This window comes from Tiliqua scincoides, chromosome 7, assembly GCF_035046505.1.
Source record: "Tiliqua scincoides isolate rTilSci1 chromosome 7, rTilSci1.hap2, whole genome shotgun sequence".
Classification (NCBI taxonomy): Eukaryota; Metazoa; Chordata; class Lepidosauria; order Squamata; family Scincidae; genus Tiliqua; species Tiliqua scincoides.
The window spans coordinates 11,997,269-12,018,601 of record NC_089827.1 but is presented as its reverse complement, the minus strand read 5'-3'; the positions used below and the strand labels follow the sequence as shown (position 1 = coordinate 12,018,601).

At 46.2% G+C, this 21,333-nt stretch overlaps 1 protein-coding gene and 1 pseudogene across 1 annotated transcript; one reads left to right on the top strand and one right to left on the bottom strand.

The window, feature by feature from the left end:
• LOC136657068 (zinc finger protein 420-like) overlaps positions 1-21,333 on the top strand; it is a 657,687-nt pseudogene that overhangs the window by 75,306 nt on the left and 561,048 nt on the right.
• Positions 9,068-10,135, bottom strand: LOC136657014 (coiled-coil domain-containing protein 166-like). The gene has a single exon (XM_066633578.1). It carries the CDS (start codon positions 10,133-10,135, stop codon positions 9,068-9,070), a length of 1,068 nt encoding a protein of 355 aa, XP_066489675.1.

Below are 21,333 nucleotides of genomic sequence, written 5' to 3'. Positions count from 1 at the left end.
GAGTGTGAATTTAGTTTGATAACGTTCATGCCACAGTGACATTCACCTCAGCCTGAAGTGATTTATATATCACTTAATCTCCAGTCTGGAGCTTATTGCTGAGCTTAAATGAAGCTTAAATGGTGGAGAACTTTTCCACAGGGTTTTACTCTGAGGTGAAGGAGAGTTCAGGCCTGAATTTCCTGTAAGAGCTACTTATGCAGATTGCATAAATATAATGTCTGACAGAATTGTCTACCTACATGGGCAGCCCAATCCTAACTTGTGCTGGAACAGCCGGGCTGTATGGTCTACACCAGGGGTGCTCAATAGGTGGATCGCGATCTACCGGTAGATCGTGAGGCAAAATGAGTAGATCGCGGAGCCCTGTCTCTCCAAACTGTTAATATGTCAGTTTCGTCTAGTGACTAGACGAAACTGACATATTTAGCTGACACTAAACTGAAACTGACACTTTAGCTGTTCTTCAGGCATGCAGCAACAAAACTGACGAAACTGACTACACTCCAGCAGGGGCTCCATACATTAAAGGGGGTGTCTGTCAGACACTTCCTTCCCCCCTGGTAGATCTCCGGGCCTTGCTGGGTTTCAAAGTAGCTCTCGAGCCAAAAAAGTGTGAGCACCCCTGGTCTACACTGTATTCAGTGCAGGTTAGGAGGCAGCTGGAGGTTTCCTTGGTGTAAGTGGATATTTTCCCTTATCCCATGTTGAGCCCCAGCCTGCCCTATGGAGCTTTTTGGATCTGGTAAGCCCCTTCCCGGGCCCGATTCGCCCTGTTCTGATTGCCCTTCCCCTGTCCAGAAGTGCCCCCTCTCCATGCCTCTGTGCCACATGGCTCCTTACATGCTTCAACCATCAGCTAAGACTCTGGAAGCGGCACTGGCAGGCTGGCGCAGGCTGTCCCACCAGCGCTACTTGCTCACAAGTTGGTGTAAAAGTGCTTTATGGCACTTTTACTACATTTCGCACTGGCACAGTGCAACAATGGGATTGCACTGTGAACCAACTCCCCATTTGCCTGCAAAGGCCCTGTTGGTATGACTTACTCTGAGGGAAGACAGAGGGCAAAACAGGGCGGTACTCTGTTTCACCGTATCCTGAACCCCATGTTGGGCCTCTCAGTTCTGCGCCAGCAAAACAGTTGGCACGGATTTTAGTAGTGCCACTGCAGGGCCTGCAGCCTTGCCTGAGGGAAGGGGATGAATGTCTCCTTACCCCAAGGAGACTCCAGTGACTGCCTGGCACCCATAGGATGCAGCAGCAGCCATTTTGGCACCGCTGCTTCTCTTGGCACCAGGCAGCTCAGGATTGGGCTGATATAAATGCCCATGGGATTTCCTTTTGAGGAGACATCCATAAGAGTGTGCTGTAAGAGTTTCAGTACCAACTTTAATGTTGCCATGCATTATCCTTAATGGCAGGTACAGACAGCAGGGGCATATTGGTTTGATGTAAAATAAAAATAAAAGTAAAAATTCCTCCACACAGAACTTTGGATTTTTTTTTTGGGGGGGGGGGAGGTAGATATCTGTATCTGTAGATACAGGTAGATTTCTGTTTCTTTGCCAAGACTGCTATAAAGAGCTGCCCTTGAACTAATAACATAACCAGATACCAATATGAACCAATAGCATAATAGCAGTGCAGTAAGTACTGCAGGCACTGTCTAAGCGGCCCCTCCCACTTGCCATTTGAGCCATTCTGGGTTGCCACGGTAACAGGCAGGCACTCGCCAGACCAAAGGACAAGCACCTGCGCATTGCCATCACTGCCCAGAAAGGCTCTGATAGTGAGTGAGAGGGGCTGCTTAGACAGCGTGTTGCGACGCCTGCAGTACTTTCCACCTCCCCAGCTACACCACTGCCTTAAACAAACGTTTTCAATGCAGGAAAGTGAGAAGAGTGTTTCAAAGTGGCTCCTCCCAGCCAAGATGTCTCTAGACTTGGAGATAGTCAAATCTCGCCATTATTAGTAGCCATTGAAACATTTCTCCATGGATCTGTCCAAGCTCCTTTTAAGGCCAAGGCTAGCAATTAGCGGAAAAGGAATTCAAACTAGGATGTCTAACGATTGGATGCTTCCAATATGAAGCATGTATATTTGATTAAAAACCATCTACACTTCCTCTCCCCGACAGGTAGTAGAGAAGTAGAACCAAACTATTGTGGAGGAGCAAAATGGCTGCCATTCTTCTAGACCAGGTAATGGAGATGAGCAGGGGAGGAGTTTGAGCTCTTACACAAATGGAATTTTCCCTAGGGGCCTTTCCCGTAGGAATTACTGCCTGTTGGCAAAAGAAAAGAGGCTGTCAGCCTTCCCCACCTCTTTCTTTGCATCCTGCAGGAGCCATGCAGAATTTCCTCTCTTGCTGGAAGATCTACTTTTTGATTGCCGTCATGGCCTGGAGTGACCTGTTGTTAGTGAAACTCTCCTTTTTCTTGCAGATCCCTATTTCATTCTCAGAGGTAGCTGTGTATTTTAGCACTGCAGAGTGGGCTCTGCTAGATCAACACCAAAGGCATCTGTATGAAGCAGTAATGATGGACAATTATGAGAATTTGATCTGTGTAGGTAAGGAGATTCCGTTTGTGCTTATTTGATAGATGACCCAGGTGAGAACCTCTGCTCTGTTGGGTGTTGCCAGGGAGAGTTGGTGGCTGGGCGGAATGGCTGGGTGACATCCATAGCCTGGATACAGATCTGGCTGGTTTATCATCTGAACCTCTTCCTGGAGAAGGTCATAGTAGAAGATAGCTTCCTCTCTTCTCTAAACCTTAATTTTTTAATTTTTTTGTTCTTAACTAGAGGCATTCTTCTGCTTTGCTTTGTTTTCAGTTTCTTTTTTTGGCCTCCTGTCTTTTTATTTTTCTGAGATTCCTTTACTGCCTCTAAAGAATTGTATTAATGAAAGTTGTATTATTTACATATCCATCTGCAGTTACAGTTGCTGTGGCTTTTCTGTGCCCCAGTTTTAGCCAGTGGGGAAAAAATTGCTGATGACTTCCCCCAACTAACAGGAATTTCTTCCTTTGGCCCCTGACTGCCTTTCTCTCTTGTTTCAGCAGTGTTGGTGTGGAATTGGATTGTCAGAGAGAGGCAGCGGACTTGTTCTTCACAGCAAGCAACCCACACAAAGGAGAAACCTCATACATGCCAGGAGTGTGGAAAGAGGTTCAGTCAAAGATCCCATCTTGCATGCCATCAAAGAACTCACACAGGGGAGAAACCATTTAGATGTCAAGAGTGTGGAAAGAGCTTCAAGCAAAACAGCTATCTAACATGCCATCGGAGAACCCACACAGGGGAGAAACCCTACACATGCCATGAGTGCGGAAAGAGCTTCATTCGAAATGGTGAGCTTACAGCTCATCAGAGGATCCACTCTAGCGAAAAACCATATACATGCCATGAATGTGGAAAGACCTTTGGTCTAAAGAGCTATCTAACATGCCATCAGAAAATACACACAGGGGAAAAACCCTATGCGTGCCATGAGTGTGGAAAGAGTTTCAGTCGGAATGCTGAACTTAGGAGGCATCAGAGAATCCACACACGGGAGAGTCCTTACGCGTGCCATGGATCTGGAAAGAGCAGTTGGAGTAGTGGACTTACAAGCCATCAAAGAGTCCACATAAAGGAGAAGCTCTATACATGCCATGATTGTGGGAAGAGCTTCCATCAGAATTCTGACCTTAAGAGGCACCAGAGAATCCACACAGGCGAGAAACCCTATAAATGCCACGAGTGTGGAAAGAGCTTCATTTGCGGTGGTGGACTTACAACCCATCAGAGGATCCACACAGGGGCAAAACCTTATACGTGCCAGGAGTGTGGAAGGAGCTTCCGTCGGACCGGTGAACTTACAACCCATCAGAGAAGCCACACAGGGGAGAAACCTTATACATGTCATGCATGTGGAAAGGGCTTCAATAAAAAGAGCAATCTAACATGCCATCAGAGAATTCACACAGGGGAGAAACCGTATACATGCCAGGAATGTGGAAAGACTTTCTGTCGACGTTATGAACTTAAAAGCCATCAGAGAATCCACACGGGGAAAAACCTTATACATGCCATGAGTGCAGAAGGACCTTTCTCCGAAGTGGTGAATTTATGAGCCATTAAAGCATCCATAATTACAAAAGGGTATTGCCTGGGTTTGTTCCCCTTGGATCCTTTTTTTGTTTGTGTTGGGCCTTCTGCACCATTCACACTTAGCAATTCAGATACATGATTACTTGTGGCCCAAATCCTAACCCACTTTCCCACACTGACACAGCTGTGCCAATGGGGCATGTGCTGCATCCTACAGTTGGGTGGCAGTCACAGAGACCCCCTCAAGGTAAGGGAATGTTTGTTAGGATTGGGCCCTTAATGAAGTTGGCAGGCCTTTGTATCATTGTTGCCATATGCATGTTCTTCCCTGCTGCCTGTGTCATGGCTCAGAAAGCTCTTGGATTCATGCACTTCCAGAGTGCATTTCATTATGCCATAAAGCAATGGTCTTCAACCTTTTTTGTGTCAAGATCCAAATAAATAAATAATGAGACTGGGGACCCACTGTTGATCCCTCCCCCTCTCCTGGGATCCTATCAGCCCACCCCTGCCACCTTTCTGCCCTTCCAGTACTGTTCACTGAAACCAAATATTCTTATTAAAGGGAGCACAAGAAATTACCATGAAGCCTAGCACTAGTGAAAGCTATTTTTAGCACAATTGCTAAGAACCTGAGCAGGACTGGGTCACCATCTCCTGGTACCAGATGCCTCCCCCTTTACCTGGTGGTGCTCAAGTCCAGTGGTCTTTAACCTTTTTCATTCCTGTAAGTTGCCGCAACCCCGCAACTAAGGCTTGGGGTCACAACCCCAGGGTTAAAGAGCACTGCCATAAAGCATCCACCATTGCCAGAACAGGAGTCTTGGTGGCTGTAGGGCCATACAGTATTGGATCATGGTCACAGCCTGCCCTGGGACTTGCTGATTGATCTTACTCACTCCTGGCCCACTGCCTTAACCTCCCAGTGAGTCAGGAATGTGCATCTATGTCATGAATAAGTACATGTTAGGCCTAAGTTGGCATGAGAAGCCTGAACCAAACTAAGAAAGTGTAACTGAGAAGTTGTTAGCAGTTCCCAGCTGCAGGAATGTGAGTAAATAAACAAAAGGAATGTGTTGTCTCTACTTTGCTGGCCAGGAGGGACAGATAACAAGAATTACAACCAATTGGAATGTTTAGCACCTTAGCGGACAGAGAGGCGCCTTATCAAGGATTATTGAGTGCAGCTCTGGATCTTCATTTGGGAGGGGTAAAAACTATGAGGGGTTGGCAACCAGGCCAACTTTGAGAAGGTTCTGTTCCTCAAGGGGTTCTGATTGGATAGTCTAATAGTATGAAGTCACCTCAGTACTATTAGCTTAAGTATAAAAATGAGTGCCCAGGGGATGTGTGGGGGTTCCTTCTTGGATGGAGTTTTTGGGTGCAACATCCTGCACACGTGTGAGCTCCATTGTCCATCATGGGCACCTGGCCCCATAGGTAGCCCTGGAGCTAAGAGATCTACAAGAGTAACTGACCCAGGTGAGAGAGAGCCAGCTAGCTTTATTATTTTATTACTGATATGTTTCCTAGATGTTTATGCCTCTAGCATTTGCTGCCTTACTGTAGAGTGTGTAACCTTATGTACTTAATAAACTAAAATACCTTTTACTAAGTTGTTTCATTGTCTGTTGGGAACAAAGGTTTAGAATCCTGCCTAGCCATTCAGCAAGCTACCAAGTACGCGTTGAGGTCTAGTAACTTGAGGACTGAGGCTTTAATTAAAAAGAGCTCAGTGCCTGCAAAGGATAGTATTAAGCCTAGAGCAGGGGTGCTCAATACGTCGATCGCGATCCACCGGTAGATTGCGAGGCAAAATGAGTCGATCGCAGGCTTCTCTCCTGTCCACGCATCCCTGGGAGTGAGCCCCGTTGACTCTACTGGGGCTGACTCGTGAGTAGACCTGGAGAGGAGCCACTGGCAGGCTTCTCTCCTGTCCATGCATCCCTGGGAGTGAGCCCCGTTGACTCTACTGGGGTTGACTTACCTTTCCTGTTTTTGCACTGGTATGTATGGAGATCTGCCCCCCCCCCCAACTTCCATCTGTTGGTTCTGTGTGCAAGGGGTTTTGCACTGGTCTTGCTGTGAAGTCTATATAGAGATCTTCCCTCCCCCACACCTTTCCCCTGTTTTTGCACTGGTCTGTATAGAGATCTGCTCCCCCCCCCCCCCACTTGTATTGGAATCGAGGAAGATCTGGTGAGGAGTTAGATGTGGTGTCAGCATGGCCCCTTTACGGGTAAGGCCTGGGCATCCAGCAGAGTGTGCTGCACAGCTGCAGCCACTAGAAGGCAATAGGGCCCTCAGGGATATAAGAGCACCTGAGGCAGGAAGGGCTCCACTTATTTATGTGAGTCAGCCTTTTCCTACATGAAGATCATTAAGTCCAAGTACTTAATGACTCAATGACTTAAGTACTTAATGACTCAAGTTCCACCATGACTGATGAACAATTGGAAGTGTGCTTGAGGCTGGCTGTCAGCAACTACTGTCAGGACTATGCATCCTTGGCTGATTCACTTCAGTGCAAGTCATCAAAGTAAACTCAAGTAATTACAAAAAATGTTTATAGTTAATTATGTTGTGTTGTGCAATATTGGCTCATGCGGTTATGCAAGGTACACCAACATACATTGTACACATAAATGTTATATGTTATGATAGCGCGAACATTGTAAAAAAAACTCTGGTAGATCTCCGGGCCTTGCTGGGTTTCAAAGTAGCTCTGGAGCCAAAAAAGTGTGAGCACCCCCGGCCCTAGAGGGTCTCAGTGTCCCTGGACCGAGGCACTGGCATACAGGGTGGTGGCAGTACTACTGGGCAAGGGGCCTTGAGGGTTTTAGGGTTTGAAAACCAAGAACCCTAAGCTCCCAAACCCTCCCCCCCTTTGTCTACAACAATCTAGCATGTAGTTCTTAGCATCATCTACAAAAATGAGTTGAGTCTCCTAAGGAATTGCATCTCAAGTATGACATCTAGTGGGAGAAATGGTTTTGCACACATTCAGATTGTTCCATTTTTTGTAATAACATTACTGGCCTAACAGTGGTTACATCCATTAACAAAATAATAATAATAATTGCATACACATCTGTTTCTAGCAGCTTTATGTTACACCTTGGAGATGGTTTTGTGTGTATTGTGTAGATTCAGCCTTATAGCTACTTCAATTCACTCACGTGTGTCTCTCTTTTAATGAAAAAGGTTGCATTGTAAATTTACTACTCAATCATTTGTGAATTTATTCACAAGTATTTCCAAGAATGTATCTAGGACAGAGAGGGGAGATTAAAAACAGATGGCACTGACCCCTTGTCTTGGGGGCTCAAAGGTGTGTGTGGGCCCAATCCTATCCAACTTTCCAGCACCAATGCAGCTGCAATATTATTAACAGTAATTATATAACGCTTTTCAACTAAAGTCCACAAAGCGGTTTACAGAGAAAAATCAATAAACTAGTGGTTCCCTGTCCCAAAAGGGCTCACAATCTAAAAAGATGCAAAAGAACACCAGCAGACAGCCACTAGAACAGACACTGCTGGGGTGAGGTGGGCCAGTTACTCTCCCCCTGCTAAAAAGAGGAGTACCCACTTGAAAAAGTGCCTCTTACAATATAGCCTTGAGGCAAAGGAATGTTTGTTTCCTTGCCTTGAGGAGGCCTCCATGACTCTCTCTCTCTCCCCCCCCCCCCCGCCACTGCAAGATGCAGCGCACACCACATTGTGGCATGGCTGCATCAGCACTGGAAAGCTGAATCGGACTGAACCCTGAGTGTGTTGGGGGGGTAAGCATCTAGTCAAGGCTTTGAAGTGAGAGTTTTAGATGCTACTCTTCTGCTGCTCCGTGTCTTTTACTGCTTCTATCCCTTTCTATGGAAACCTAGTATTGTGGCAGAACAACCGGAACACTATTTGGCATGAAATAAATCAACTGCAGCCGTAAACATGGCCATCGCCTGTGGAGACCATTGCAATGGCTTAACTTTAGTAGTTTGGTGCTATTGCGCTGCTAGGAGGTCGCTATGAGCACTTATAAGATTGGTGAGAAGCTCCGCAGTTGCATTGATGAAGAAAGAGCTCACAGCTCTTATAGTCATGCTAGCAGGTGGCTCAGTGGTGTAGCTAAGGGGGTGCAGGGGATAGCAATTGCACTGGGCAACAAACTTTAGGGGGGCAACCACCTGAGCTTGACACCAGTGACCAAAATTGTGAAAATCTTGGTATCTTTGAATAATACATTCATGTTATATACCATTCAATGCAGAATTTAATGCAGAATGAAATGAAATAAACCATGTCAACATATCTCTCTTCTATCAAAAGTTATAGCCAAATAACCAGAAATTAAAAACACAGCTGCATTATGTAACCAAAACTGGATTTTCTTAACTCAGACCTAATCAGTGAGGCTTGATTGTTCCGAGAGCCAATTAAGTGTTGTCATGATTCAGCAGGGATCCAATAAGGTGTTAATAAGGGCGGAGGTAGCAGAGCAAGTGGGGGGAAAGCAGTTGAATTTCCCCCCATTTTTACTTTTTTATAAGCTCAGGTGTGATGTCACTTCCAGGGCATCATTTTGAGCTCAGCACTAGGCTACACCATCATTAGCTACACCATTGGCTGGGTTTGATGCATGGTGGGGGCATGCTATTCGTCTACATGTACAGACTCAGCAGTCAGCGCCGCCTAGTTGGATTGGCAAGTTGGCTGCCTGTGGCACAAGATAATTCCACACACTCTCTTTAAAATTTTTGTTTAATGGTTCCCACCCTTCACTACTTCCGGAAGGTTCAAAAAGGATGTGTTCATGGCCACAGTCTCCCTGCGGAGAAAAATCCTGGTTAGTGGGTGGTGGTGGTTGTAGACAGTTGCCATGTCACTTCCCATAGAATTGGGAAAGTTCCTCTGGAGTCACTTTGCCGTGGCCTGCTGGGGATAAGCCAGTCTTGGCCCTTGACTTGAAGCCAATCACATCATACCAACTGTGTGTCACTAAGTGACGATGTGTGTAGGGCTGAAGAGTCCTCCCCAGAAGGCACCAGAGGCACCACGCTATGGGCCTTGGCCAACTTTGCTTGTGAGAAACTCTTTGCTGGCTGTGGGATACTTGTCTGGGACACTCTCACATGCTCTATGGGTGGGAGGACACTTAGGACATGGTAGGAGTGTAGCCTATCCTTGGCCGAAAGCTGGTCTCGCAAACTGTGGCCTGATGAAGCTGGCCTTTGTGATAGCCAGGGGTGCATGCATTCCAGGTCTTGACTATACTGGAGCTCCCGCAGGAGCTGTTCTCTCTGCTCCAGCAGGTGATTCATGCGGGCTCTCAGGTGTTCAGCGCGCTGGATGAGGTTCAGCAGTTCACTCCGCAGCTGCCAGTTCTCTGCTTTGATCTGCTTGGCGTGCTGGATGAGGCTGCGCACCGCTTCCTTCTCAGCCCTCTTGGCCAGCGCCTCGACTTTCTCCTGAGACTCCAACTCGTATTCGGTCTTCTGCTGGAGGAACCGAGTCTTGACCTTCTGCATGTGTTCCGAGTGCTGGATTTTCACCATCAGCAGCTCCTTTTCCAGCTCCCGGATCCGGGTCTGTTGTGAGGACTGCAGTTCCTTGAAAGGCTGCAGTGCGTCGATTTCATCGTTCATGAGGTTGTACTTGATCGCCATCTCCGTCAGCTGGCACTTCACCTCCTTCTCTTTGTCCGTGTACTGGGAGAACAGCTCATGCTTCTGCTTCTGGACCTGTTCCAGGTCTGAGCGGTTCTGGTCATTCAAGGTGATGATGGCATTCTGACATCGGAGGTTGTGCCTGTTTATGTAAGCAAGATAGGCTTTGGTGTTCTCCCGGATCTCTTGGGCTTCCTTGTCCAGTGAGTCATTTGCGTCCTGGAAGTGCTCCATGCGTTGTGTGTAGTTGTCGACGTGCTCGGTCAGGACGCCATATTCCTTCTGCAGGTACTGCTCCTTGTCAGTGAGAGGTATCCCAATGGTGCTTTGCTCTTTGCCCAGTGCTTTCTTCTCTCTTGATTTGACTCTCTTGGGTGCCATGTTGTGCCAAGTGGGGGACTTCCAGGCACTGGCAAAATGGAAGAGAACAGTAAGTTACACAGAGGTTCTGTGTCCTGTACAGGGCCATGAGGATGCATAGGATTTCCTTGAGGAAATGCTGGAGGAGGTTGCATCCAAACTACTGAGGACCGTCTGGACCTTAGTTAGGGGTCATGGGGAAGGGAGATGGCAGTGATAATAGTGGACTCACTTTCCACCACCACCACCACCACCACCAACAACAACAACATTTATATACCGCTTTTCAACAAAATTCACAAAGCGGTTTACAGAGAAAATCAAATATCTAATGGCTTGATATTGCACCAATGTGCAAGGGGCCTGGGTTGGAAAATCGATTTGGGATCAACCTCCTTCCTCAACATATGGGGCCTAGGCCAGTGGTCTTCAGACGTTTTCATGCAACTACCGTGACAGACAGACAGACCACTGCCAATCCTGCCTCTCCCAGAACCCGATCTGCCCATGCACCCCCACCCCATTCCCCCTACCTGTTGTGTCTTCACAACAACCCTGTGAGGTAACAGCCTCTTGTTATCTTGTATGTTCCCTGAAGCATCTGGTGGGCCACTATGAGATACAGGAAGCTGAACTAGATGGATCTTTGGCCTGATCCAGCAGGGCTCTTCTGATGTTCTTATTAAAAGGAGCTTTGGTGAACTGGTTGCACTTGGGGTGGGGTGAGGGTGGCAGAATGGAAAAGGTGAAGCTGATGTAAAAAAAAACTTTCAGAGTTTAGGACTGAACCAGGATGACCAGATCCAATGGAGGATAGAGTGCCTATACCTTGTACAGAAGAGGAAATTTTGGCAGGTGGAACTTTTTAAAGCCTTTCATGTTGAGCTGCATCTGCTCAAAAATCCCTCTTCTCTGCAATGGTTAAAGGTATAGGCACTCTGTCCTCCATTGGATCTGGTCAGGTGCAGGGTAGTAAGGTAAGATCCCAATTTCTTTCCCGGAAAGAAACCCTGCAGTCTCAGATACATGATGGAGATAAAGTACATGCAAGCACTGATACCCACCACTATGTAAAGTCTGTGGATCTCTCTTAAAATCAACTTGGATTTTCAGGTTACTTTCCCCAGTCCTCAGCTGTCAAGCCAGCGTCGTCCCAGCAGGGAAAAATCACAGGTAGGGAACAGGTGGAGCGGGTGAAGAGTGGTTGTCTTTGTGCCACAGCCACCTACGGAAAGTTGGGCGCATCCATGGTGATGGAATGGCTTGACATCATAAACCACTGAGCCAAGCCAGAATCCAGTCCCATTGTGTAGTATCCTTCCAATGCTATTGTTATACTATTGACACTCTTGTAGCCTGCTACGCATCACACTGCAATCACGGCCCTCCTGCATTCTCCAATTGCCTACCAGCCATGCGCTGCACACCCCCAAATGCTCTGGTGGGAGCTGTGTTCAAGTTAAGTTGGGGCTTAACATATCCGTTTGAATGTCCTCAGACTCATGTCCTCCCAATGGGGCAACAATCTATGTGTCTGATGCTAATCTTAGGGTTTGAGTACTGTGGTTGGATTTTTAAGCTTCAAGTCTTGGAATTCCTATATGATGCCGCTTCTTTTACCACCTTCACATTCGTTCTAGAAACCCACCATTTCCACCAAGCCTTTGGCACAACTCCTTAACTCCATTTATTTATTTATAATTAATATTTAATTATTTAATTATTTAATAATTAATTATTTAATTATCTAATAATTATTTAATAATTAATTAATTAATTAAAACTTGGGAAAATAAATTAAAATAATAAAAAGCCATGTCCCCTTGTGTCAGCGTTAAAAGGCTTATTTAAATAAAAAGGTCTTAAGCCCCCACCGAAAGGACTCTAAAGAGGAAGCTGTTCTCAATTCTAGGGGGAGGGAGTTCCACAGACAGGGAGCCACCACTGAGAAGGCCCTCTTTCTTACCGCCATCCCCTTCACCTCCACTGATGTTGGCACAGTCAGAAGGGCCCCCTCTGATTACCTGAGAGGATAGGTTGGATTGTATGGAAGGAGGCAGTCCCTCAGATACCCTGGACCTGAGCTGTATAGGGCTTTAAAAGTTAAAACTAGCACTTTGAATTCAGCCTGGAAACAAACTGGCAGCCAGTGTAGCCGCCGAAGCAGCGGCCCGACTGAGTCAAACCAACGAGCCCCAGCAACCACACAGGCGGCCGTGTTCTGCACTAATTGTAGTTTCTGGACCGTCTTCAGAGGCAGCCCCACATACAGTGTGTTGCAGTAGTCTAATCTGGATGTCACTAGGACATGGGTCATTGTGGCCAGGTCTGAACGACTAAGGTATGGTGGTAGCTGGTGAATCAGCCGAAGCTGAGCAAAGGCTCTCCTGGCCACAGCCGCCACCTGGGAATCCAGGAGCAACTGTGGATCCAGGATCACCCCCAAGCTGCGGACCTGCTCCTTCAGAGGACGTGCAACCCCATTCAGAGCAGGATGGTAGTCCAATACCCGAGTCTTGGACTTCTGGACCAGAACCCCTATCTTATCAGGATTCAATTTCAGCTTGTTCACCCACATCCAGCTCCCAACGACCTCCAGACAGTGGTCCAGAACTTTGACTGCCTCCTTGGAATCAGGTGGAAAGGAGAGAAAGAGCTGGGTGTCATCAGCATATTGATGGCACCCTACCCCGAACCTCCGAATGACCTCTTCCAGTGGCTTCATGTGTTAAACAGCATGGGGGACAGAATGGAGCCTTGCGGCACCCCACACCTAAGAGGCCAGGATGCCAACAAGCATCCCCCAGCACCACCTTCTGAGAACTGTCAGCCAGGAAGGAGAGGAACCACTGCTGGACAGTGCCTCCAAGTCCCAACTCAGCCAACCAACCCAGAAGGGCACCATGGTTGATGGTGTCAAAGGCCCCTGAGAGCTCCAGCAGAACTAACAGGGACGTACTCCTCCTGTTCATTCCCTGGTGCAGGTCATCCGCCAAGGCAACCGAGACAGTCTCTGTCCCAAACCCCAGCCTGAAGCCAGACTGAAAAGGATCCAGATAATCAGCTTCATCCAAGACCCTCTGGAGCTGGGATGCCACCACCCGCTCAATCACCTTGCCCAGAAATGGGATATTTGAGACTGGTCGGAAGTTGTTCAAATTAGTAGGATCCAGGGAGGGTTTCTTCAGGAGAGGGCGAACCACCGCATGCTTCAAGGTCGGTGGCAGTGCTCCCTCCCTCAGAGAAGAATTCACCACCACCCTCCCTGTCCACTCGGCCAGTCCGCCCCCCCAGGCAGATTTAATTAGCCATGCCAGACAAGGGTTGAGTGGACAAAAAGATGGTCTCACTCCATAGAATCCTGTCCACATCCTTAGGTTCTACAAACTGGAAAGAATCCCAAAAGATAGGATAGACAGATGCCCCAGGGACGTCACTAGGTACTGCTAATGTCCAAGTTGTGCCGCATCCGATCAACTTTGTCTGCAAAGTGCTTAGTGAATTTGTCACAGCCTCCGTGTGCTCCTCCCCATCAGTGGGGCGGGGCGTACTTAGCTAAGCTTACCTCCTGTTTGCCTGCAGACCTTTTTGGTGTGTCTGCATCAGCGCTAGTAGCAGGGATAGGATTGGGACCTATGTGTTACAACAATCCTGGGCTGCAGTTTTTGGCTCATGCACTACAGCTGCTCTGGGTGGGCAAAACTGGGTATGTACTGCAGGCGCTGCAATGGATCGTGCAAACAGCCCCTCCCACGTGCAGTGATGGCAATGTGCTTGCTGAATCAAACTGTGTCTCTTGTGCCTTGCCATCACTGCCCGGGATGACTCTGACAGTGAGTGGGACGGGCCCCTTATACTGCACATTGTGGCACTTGCAGTACTTACCATTTTGCCCCCCCTTCTAGCTACACTACTAGCTCCTATTGAGTGGAGCTCTTTGTTCCTTTAAAGTTGTATTGAAAGAAAAAAGGGGCTGAGCCCCAAATTCTGGAAAACGAATCCAGGAAAACAGACCAGACGTTTCAAGAAGTCAAGGGAAGGGATGAGTCTGATGATTTTTTTTTAAAAAAGGCTGCAATGTGAATTGTATTGTTTTACTCCCTTGAAACATTTTGTGCTATAATTTTTTTTTTCTGTGGTGCTGGCAAGCCTTACATTCGTAAAGAGGTTAGAGACGAAACAGATCCACTAAAGCGCAGCACAACAGTATGCTCCTGAAACTATGTATTTCCCTTGGTTCGGAGATTTCTTTGGCTTGATTTCTAGAGGTAGCATTCGCAGAACCCCTTAGCTGAAGACACTGTTGCCCTTGCCAGTGACAAAGGGCAATCCAGACATAACTGTTTACTGATTAGCTACTAAATTGAGATTATGCGAAGGCTGGGTTACAGCCTGTCCTGGTTGAATTTCCAAATTTAGCTACTGATAGAGAGATTTCTGGGACTTGGTCTCTGGGTCAAATTGCTAAGCAGACATAGACTTCTTTATAAGCATATAGAAAAATTTATTTACATGCTATTTACAGATTAAGAATAGATTAGGATGGATACAGGTTCTAAGTTACCCCATGGTGGATCTTTGATTTCTTCTCCGAACCACACCCAAAACTCCTTTACTTGTACTCTATGAAAAACAAGTGACCCATGTGATATACATGTCATTTCCCTCTCCTTATTTGGCATACTGGTGCATGGTTCCAGCCCTAACTGGGAGCCATGTATGGAGAAGTTCTGGCCTGCAACTTTGATTTCACAAGACCCTGGAATGTTCCTTTTGGGAAAGCTATGACGCACATGTTTTTCTCTGCAGGTCATCTTGACACAATGACTTTTTCTATCCTAGTTTTAACAGGAAAACTAGTCACTACTTTGGCTCCAATTTCCAGTGTTTTTCTTATCTGAGAGAAGTTAGGTTAACCCTTAAAATCTCTATCAGTAGATTTCAGTAGATCAGTAGAGATCAGTAGATCTCTATCAGTATATCATAGCAGTAGCATGATCAAATATTGCTCTTGGCTTCAGTGATGTAAATCGTTAGATCTCATAAAAACACCGATGATGAGCACTCCTGCCACTTTCATTGCTTGGTTCACTTGGAGTTAGGCCTAACCCCCGAATAATAAACACGGACCGATATTTACAGCAGCCAGGACTGGAAGACCACTATTAGGCAATACTTGGAAGTTTAGGTATCCTGAAACATCAGAGAATCAGCCCAAGTTCGTTATCATGGAACTCATCTGGCATTTGCTCCATAATAATGTTAATAAACTATCTCCCATGAAGAGGCACTTTTTGACGCAGGCATGCCTAAGTCCACTGGAACTGATTTGCTTTAGCACACTTCACAAAGTGTGAAGAGGGGGTCTCCATGTTTATCAGAGAACAAGCGCACCGAGACATCACAGCAGTGGTCCAGAACATCTCAGTGTATTACGGAAGGACTGCTATCTTGCAATGATCTGTGTGTAAATGAGTTGGGTTTTTAACAGGCAATAGGTGTTGTCTACAGGTGTTCCTGAAAAGCGCCTGATGCTCAATAGACTTCTTAAAGCAATTTCTTGTGTAGCACTTCTGGGGAATGTGTGTGTGTGTGTGGGGGGGGGGCCTTTAAAATTCCCTTTAAAGGATGAAAAAGCATTTGCAGTTGGCTTCTACTCTGTGGAATGCACACACGGTTTTGGGATGACATGTTCACTTTATGCAAGTGTCTCCCAGGTTGCTTTGCCATTCCCTCTGATCCTATGAGGTATAGCGAGATGTAGATAGAATCATATATATCAACACAGAATCATAGTATTGGAGGGGACCTATAAGGTCATCAAGTCCACCCCCCTGCTTGTAGCAGGAGGTCCTCCTACAGCATCTCTAGCAGCCTCTGTTTGAAGATCTATACTGCATGGCAGGCTTGATGCACTTTTAGTCTGTGTACCCCCCCCCCCCCCCCCAAACACACATACTTCATCACGTTTAGGCCAACAGCTAATAAAATGCAGGAGCTGCCTCTGCATTGCTTTATATGGGTCTAGTCTCAAATTCCATCACCAGTTTATCCAAACTACCTAACAGACCATCTGAATTAGGCTTTAAAATACTAACCTTTCTCCTTTAATAGGTCATAATTTCTTCTTATCTATGACATGATAACAGCATTATGCTCTCCCATAAGTCTGTCCATTCAGTATATGGCTTCATAGTATTGTCTTTTATGTGCTTCCTCCTCTCAAACATACCATACAACTTTCATGCCTGAATAGGACTAGTGCACCCTTATCCACTGAATCATAGAGTTGGAAAGACCTACAAGATCACTGAGTCCATCCCCTGCCAACGCATGTAGTACATGAGTACAACATCCTTGAGAGAAGGTCACCCAGCCTCTGTGCTTGAAGACCACCGATAAAGAATCCACCACCTTCCGAGGCAGACTTTTGCACTGCTGAACAGTTTGTATCATCAGAAATTTCTTCTCAGCGTTTAACTGCTTAACCAAATACTTGATTTCTTCATTATCGCGTTCTGTTGATAAAGGAGATATCAAGGCACTAATTTTTGTGGTGCTAGGAGAAATTGTTTGTTCGGCACTGAAATAATCTGTTGCACTACTTTGTTTTGTCTCTGGGTTCCACTCTTGTACTATGCATTTTCTCCTGCACCTGGTTGTGTTTTGCGAGTCGAGCTTTAGCAAAAGCTATTACATCTGATTCCATTTCTCACCACTAACAAGGAAATTAGAGCTGGGTATGATTTCTGCCTTAAGCTGCTAATCACAAGTAATAGATTTTTGCGGCCTTTAGTAGGAATACAAAATGGGATATGAAAATTTACTAACTGCAGAAATCATTGTTCATACCAATGAGCAGAGTACAGTTACAATGATTTAACAAACCACCCCCGTTAATATTTGATAGCCTCACACTTGAGTATATCTGATACGTAAATAGCTATATATATATTTTTCAATTTCTAGAGGGGATTCTGTGGTTCTCTACTGAAAACATTTTAAGAATAATCTTTTTAGTACGTACAGGTCAACCCTAATTATTCTCAGATTTGGAACCCGCAGATTTGACTCCATGCAGGTATCCAACTTGTGTCTGGATGGCTGACCTCTGGATGTGACTGGAGTTGTGTGTCTGTAGATGTTCTGAGGTACAGGGAAGCTGTGCACAACCTCCACGCATCTTGCAAGGTCTGCCAAAGGCCTCTAAGACACACTTCCAGTTTTTCAAAGCGAACAGGTGTTCTGAGATGTGGAGGGGATTTGCACACGGCCTCCCCGCACCTTAGAACACCTGACATGACCAGAGGACACCTCCAGTGGTGGCCAGGGTCCCTTTATGAGCCCACCCATGAATCCCATTATCTGTGGATGTTGGCGTCTGTGGAGGTTCCAGGAACAGCACCCCCACAGATGCTGAGGGCTGACTGTATCATCAGGAAAATTAATATTGTAATAATAACAAGACAACATGTATATTGTGCTTTTCGGGTACAAACAGTTTTTCACATGCATTACCTACAAGAATCTTGTCAATATTGTTATCCCCACATTGCAACTGGAAAGCCGAGGCTGAGAGAGAGCGACTTGTCTAAAGCCAGTCTTAACATAAGCCCAGGCATGGCTAGTGAGGAGTCAGTCCCACTGAGTTCAATGAGACCTACTCCCAGGTAAATGTTATATGATTACAGCCTTAGCAAGATGGGCAGCAAAAGTCTTACTTACCACCCCTTGCAGAGACGCAGTCGCACCAGTTGGGTTGGTCTGAATCCTGCAAGGGAGTTTCACTCCACGAAGTCCTCCTTGTTTGTTTCCTTGCCCCAGGGCAAGCCCTCACTACCCCACTGGATCTTCTCAGACTTGTGCCAGCTATATATCTAGCATAAGTCTGAGTGTACCTGGGAAGGTGGGATGACTCTGGGAGTGGGGATAGAATATTAGCAGTGCCACTGCCAGCCTTAGGGCAATTTGACCAATTCGACAGGGCCAGCCTTCGGGCAATTTGACCAATTTGACCAAATTGGGCTCCATACCTGGAGGAGCTCTGCACTAGGGCAGCAAGCGGAGTTCCCACAGCCGGCACCTCACTCTGTCGCTGACGCTTCGAGGCATCGTGAGGAGAGCATAGCGAGGGGAGCATTGCTCCTGGGCAGCTCTCACCTGCCCCCGGGTCCAACTGGCTTGAAATCACCTCCTGGAAGCAGTTGGCAATGATGCCCCTGCTGAGTGCTTCTCTGCTGCCACTCATCCTAGTGAGTAGGGGGGCCTGCAGGGGTCACCCCTCCTGCAAAAATGTTTTGCATTGGCCCCACAGCTTCTAAGGGTAGCTCTGGGTGCCAGTACTGTCGCCTTCTCACCTAGGCCCTTGTCTTCATATCGAATAACTTGGAGTAAGCTGCGGCTGAGACAGGACAGGAGGTGACAAGATGATTATTGGCTTGCTCCCAAAGGTTCTGCTTTATGTTTGAACTCTGATGCTCGTTGTTTCAGGTTATTGCTATGGTCACAATGTTTTTATTTGGGGTTCTTTCAGTATCTATAAAGCACTATGGGATTTATGTCAATAATGGTACCTACATTCTTTTTAATGAAATTAAAAAAAAAACAAAAACAAAGCAAAAAATGGTGACTGGGATCAGGCACAGAGGTTGACCAGATCTAGGAATAACAGGTAGCAAACTCTGTTATACTCAGGGAGCAATCCTAACCAACTTTCCAGTACTGGCATAGCTATGCCAGTGGGGCATGTGCTGCATCCTGCAGTCATGGTGGCCTCTTCAAGGTAAGGCAATGTTTGTTCCCTTACCTCGGAGTTGCATTGCTGTTATGTCAGTGCTGGAAAGTTGGTTAGGACTGACCTCAGTGTAAGTGTTGGATCCGAGTCTTATATGCAGCCCTGTTCTCTACTACGAACCATTATCAACTCCTATCAGTGCTCCAACCTCTCTTTAAAAGTTCTTCTGTGTTTCATTTTATATATGTTCTCTCTCTCTCCCTCCCTCCCTTACACACACACACACACACACACACACACACACACACACAAGACTAATACACACAATACACCACAATACAATAAGCTATCATGAGTTAAATCAAGTCAACCTAATCAGAAGAAAAGACTTGCAATCAAAAGAGAAGTGCCAATTCAGAGAATAAGAAGCAAAAGAGAAAGAAGAGTTTGTCAAATATATTTTTAAAGGAATTGAATGGGAGGGAAGTGGGTTGCCTTGTTGAAAACAAGTCTATATTTCATCTTCCTTTCCAAGAAGCTGCGGGAGAGTCCATTAACTTTGATACCTTTTCAAGTGTCCCCTTTAATTGCCGCATTTCGTATCTCTGAGGGCAGAGTGGGCTTTGCGCCATGCGGGTCTGTTCATTTTACTGACTTCTGAGTTTTTCCTGCCTTTGTTGTGTCTAAAATTAACAGCTGTAAACTCCAGACACTGCACTCGGAAGAACAGAAGCATTGATGCTGGAAGCACTACATGTATTGTTTTGCTTATTGGGAAAAGACAGAGCATATTATGGCACAAGTCAGTTTCTTAGTAACAAACTGTCACTGGATGTACATAACAGTCAGCTGTAAAAGCTATAAAAAGCTCTGAAATGTCTCACAAATCATTCTGATTTTGCCTTAATACCGTAGTATATAATAGCACCCAAAAAATAGCATATTTTTTTCCAAAGTATGTAGAAGAATATGTGTTTCTGATTGTTTAGTTTTTTTCCTTTTGTTCTAAGGTACATAACAGAACCAGTTCAGTATAAGGATGTAGCTTCCACACTTGTCTTCCGAAGTGGGGGTGGAGTGGTCAGTACCATATGAGAGCTGGAATGGTGTCATGGTTCAGGAGTCAGTCAAACCTGCAGCAGGACCCACAGAAGACCTCCCTTTTTTTCCGTGAAAACCAAGAGTGCCTGTCCTGTGCCTCAGAAAATAGGTTGGTCCGCAGATTTGATTATCTATGGTTTTTGGCATCTGTGGAGGTTCTGGGAACTGAACCCCTGCAGATGCTGAGGACCGACCTGTAAGTTCAGAGATTGTACAGATGTTTCCTTTAAACTTATGAACTGGCTGCTACCAGAAGGTGCTTGCAGCTGTAGTAGCAGGCTAATATAAGAACAGCCCTGCTGGATCAGGCCAAAGGCCCATCTAGTCCAGCTTCCTGTATCTCACTGCGGCCCACCAAATGCCTCAGGGAGCACACCAGATAACGAGATCTGCAACCTGCACAGGCATTGCAGAAACACAACAGTGAACGGAAAACGTACCACAAATTAGGTATTAGTTCATCCGTATCACACTCAACAAGTGGGAAACCCTGGCCTCTGAGCGGCCCGCTTGGAGGCAGGCTGTGCAGCATGGCCTTTCCCAGTTTGAAGAGACACTTGGCCAACAGTCTGAGGCTAAGAGGGAAAGAAGGAAGGCCCATAGCCAGGGAGACAGACCAGGGACAGACTGCACTTGCTCCCAGTGTGGAAGGGATTGTCACTCCCGAATTGGCCTTTTCAGCCACACTAGACGCTGTTCCAGAACCACCTTTCAGAGTGCGATACCATAGTCTTTCAAGACTGAAGGTTGCCAACAACAACAACAAATCACACTCTCCACTGCACCACACTAGTCCTCACATTCCATGCTAACCAGTGTCACATTCTTTCATCACTTACCAAGGTTTTTTCTTTAATCCATCCCATATTCACACATACCTATTTAGGTACACGAAGCACTGGAACTGGAAGAACTCTGGCTATTTATAGAAACATGAGAAATTTACCTCTTTGCTCGCACAGATAGCGTTAATAAAAGCAATCATAAAACTGTAAGATTATCAAAGCTAATATCCTATAATGAAAGCTATTTAGAGACTGGGCACGGAGACGGAAGCAACTCGCGTCTAGAGAAGCACTACTGTGGTCACTGCAGAACAGGAGTTAGTATACTCACTGAACATATTTGAAATGGGAAACAACTCAAGAGGAGTTTGCAAGAATCAATGGTGGGGGAAGGTTTTGGTTGGATGTCAGGGGAGATGTGCCCACAAGCATTGCAGCCCCTGTTGAAGAGAGACAGCAGGATTTGGAAGACATTGACCTTCTTCTGGGAGATCAGGGATTTTAGAGACAGCACTAACTTCAGCATTATTAAAAAATAAAAAAAAGATTCAAACAAATCATGATTTTCTAATATTAGTAGGGATGGGAAGCCCAATCCT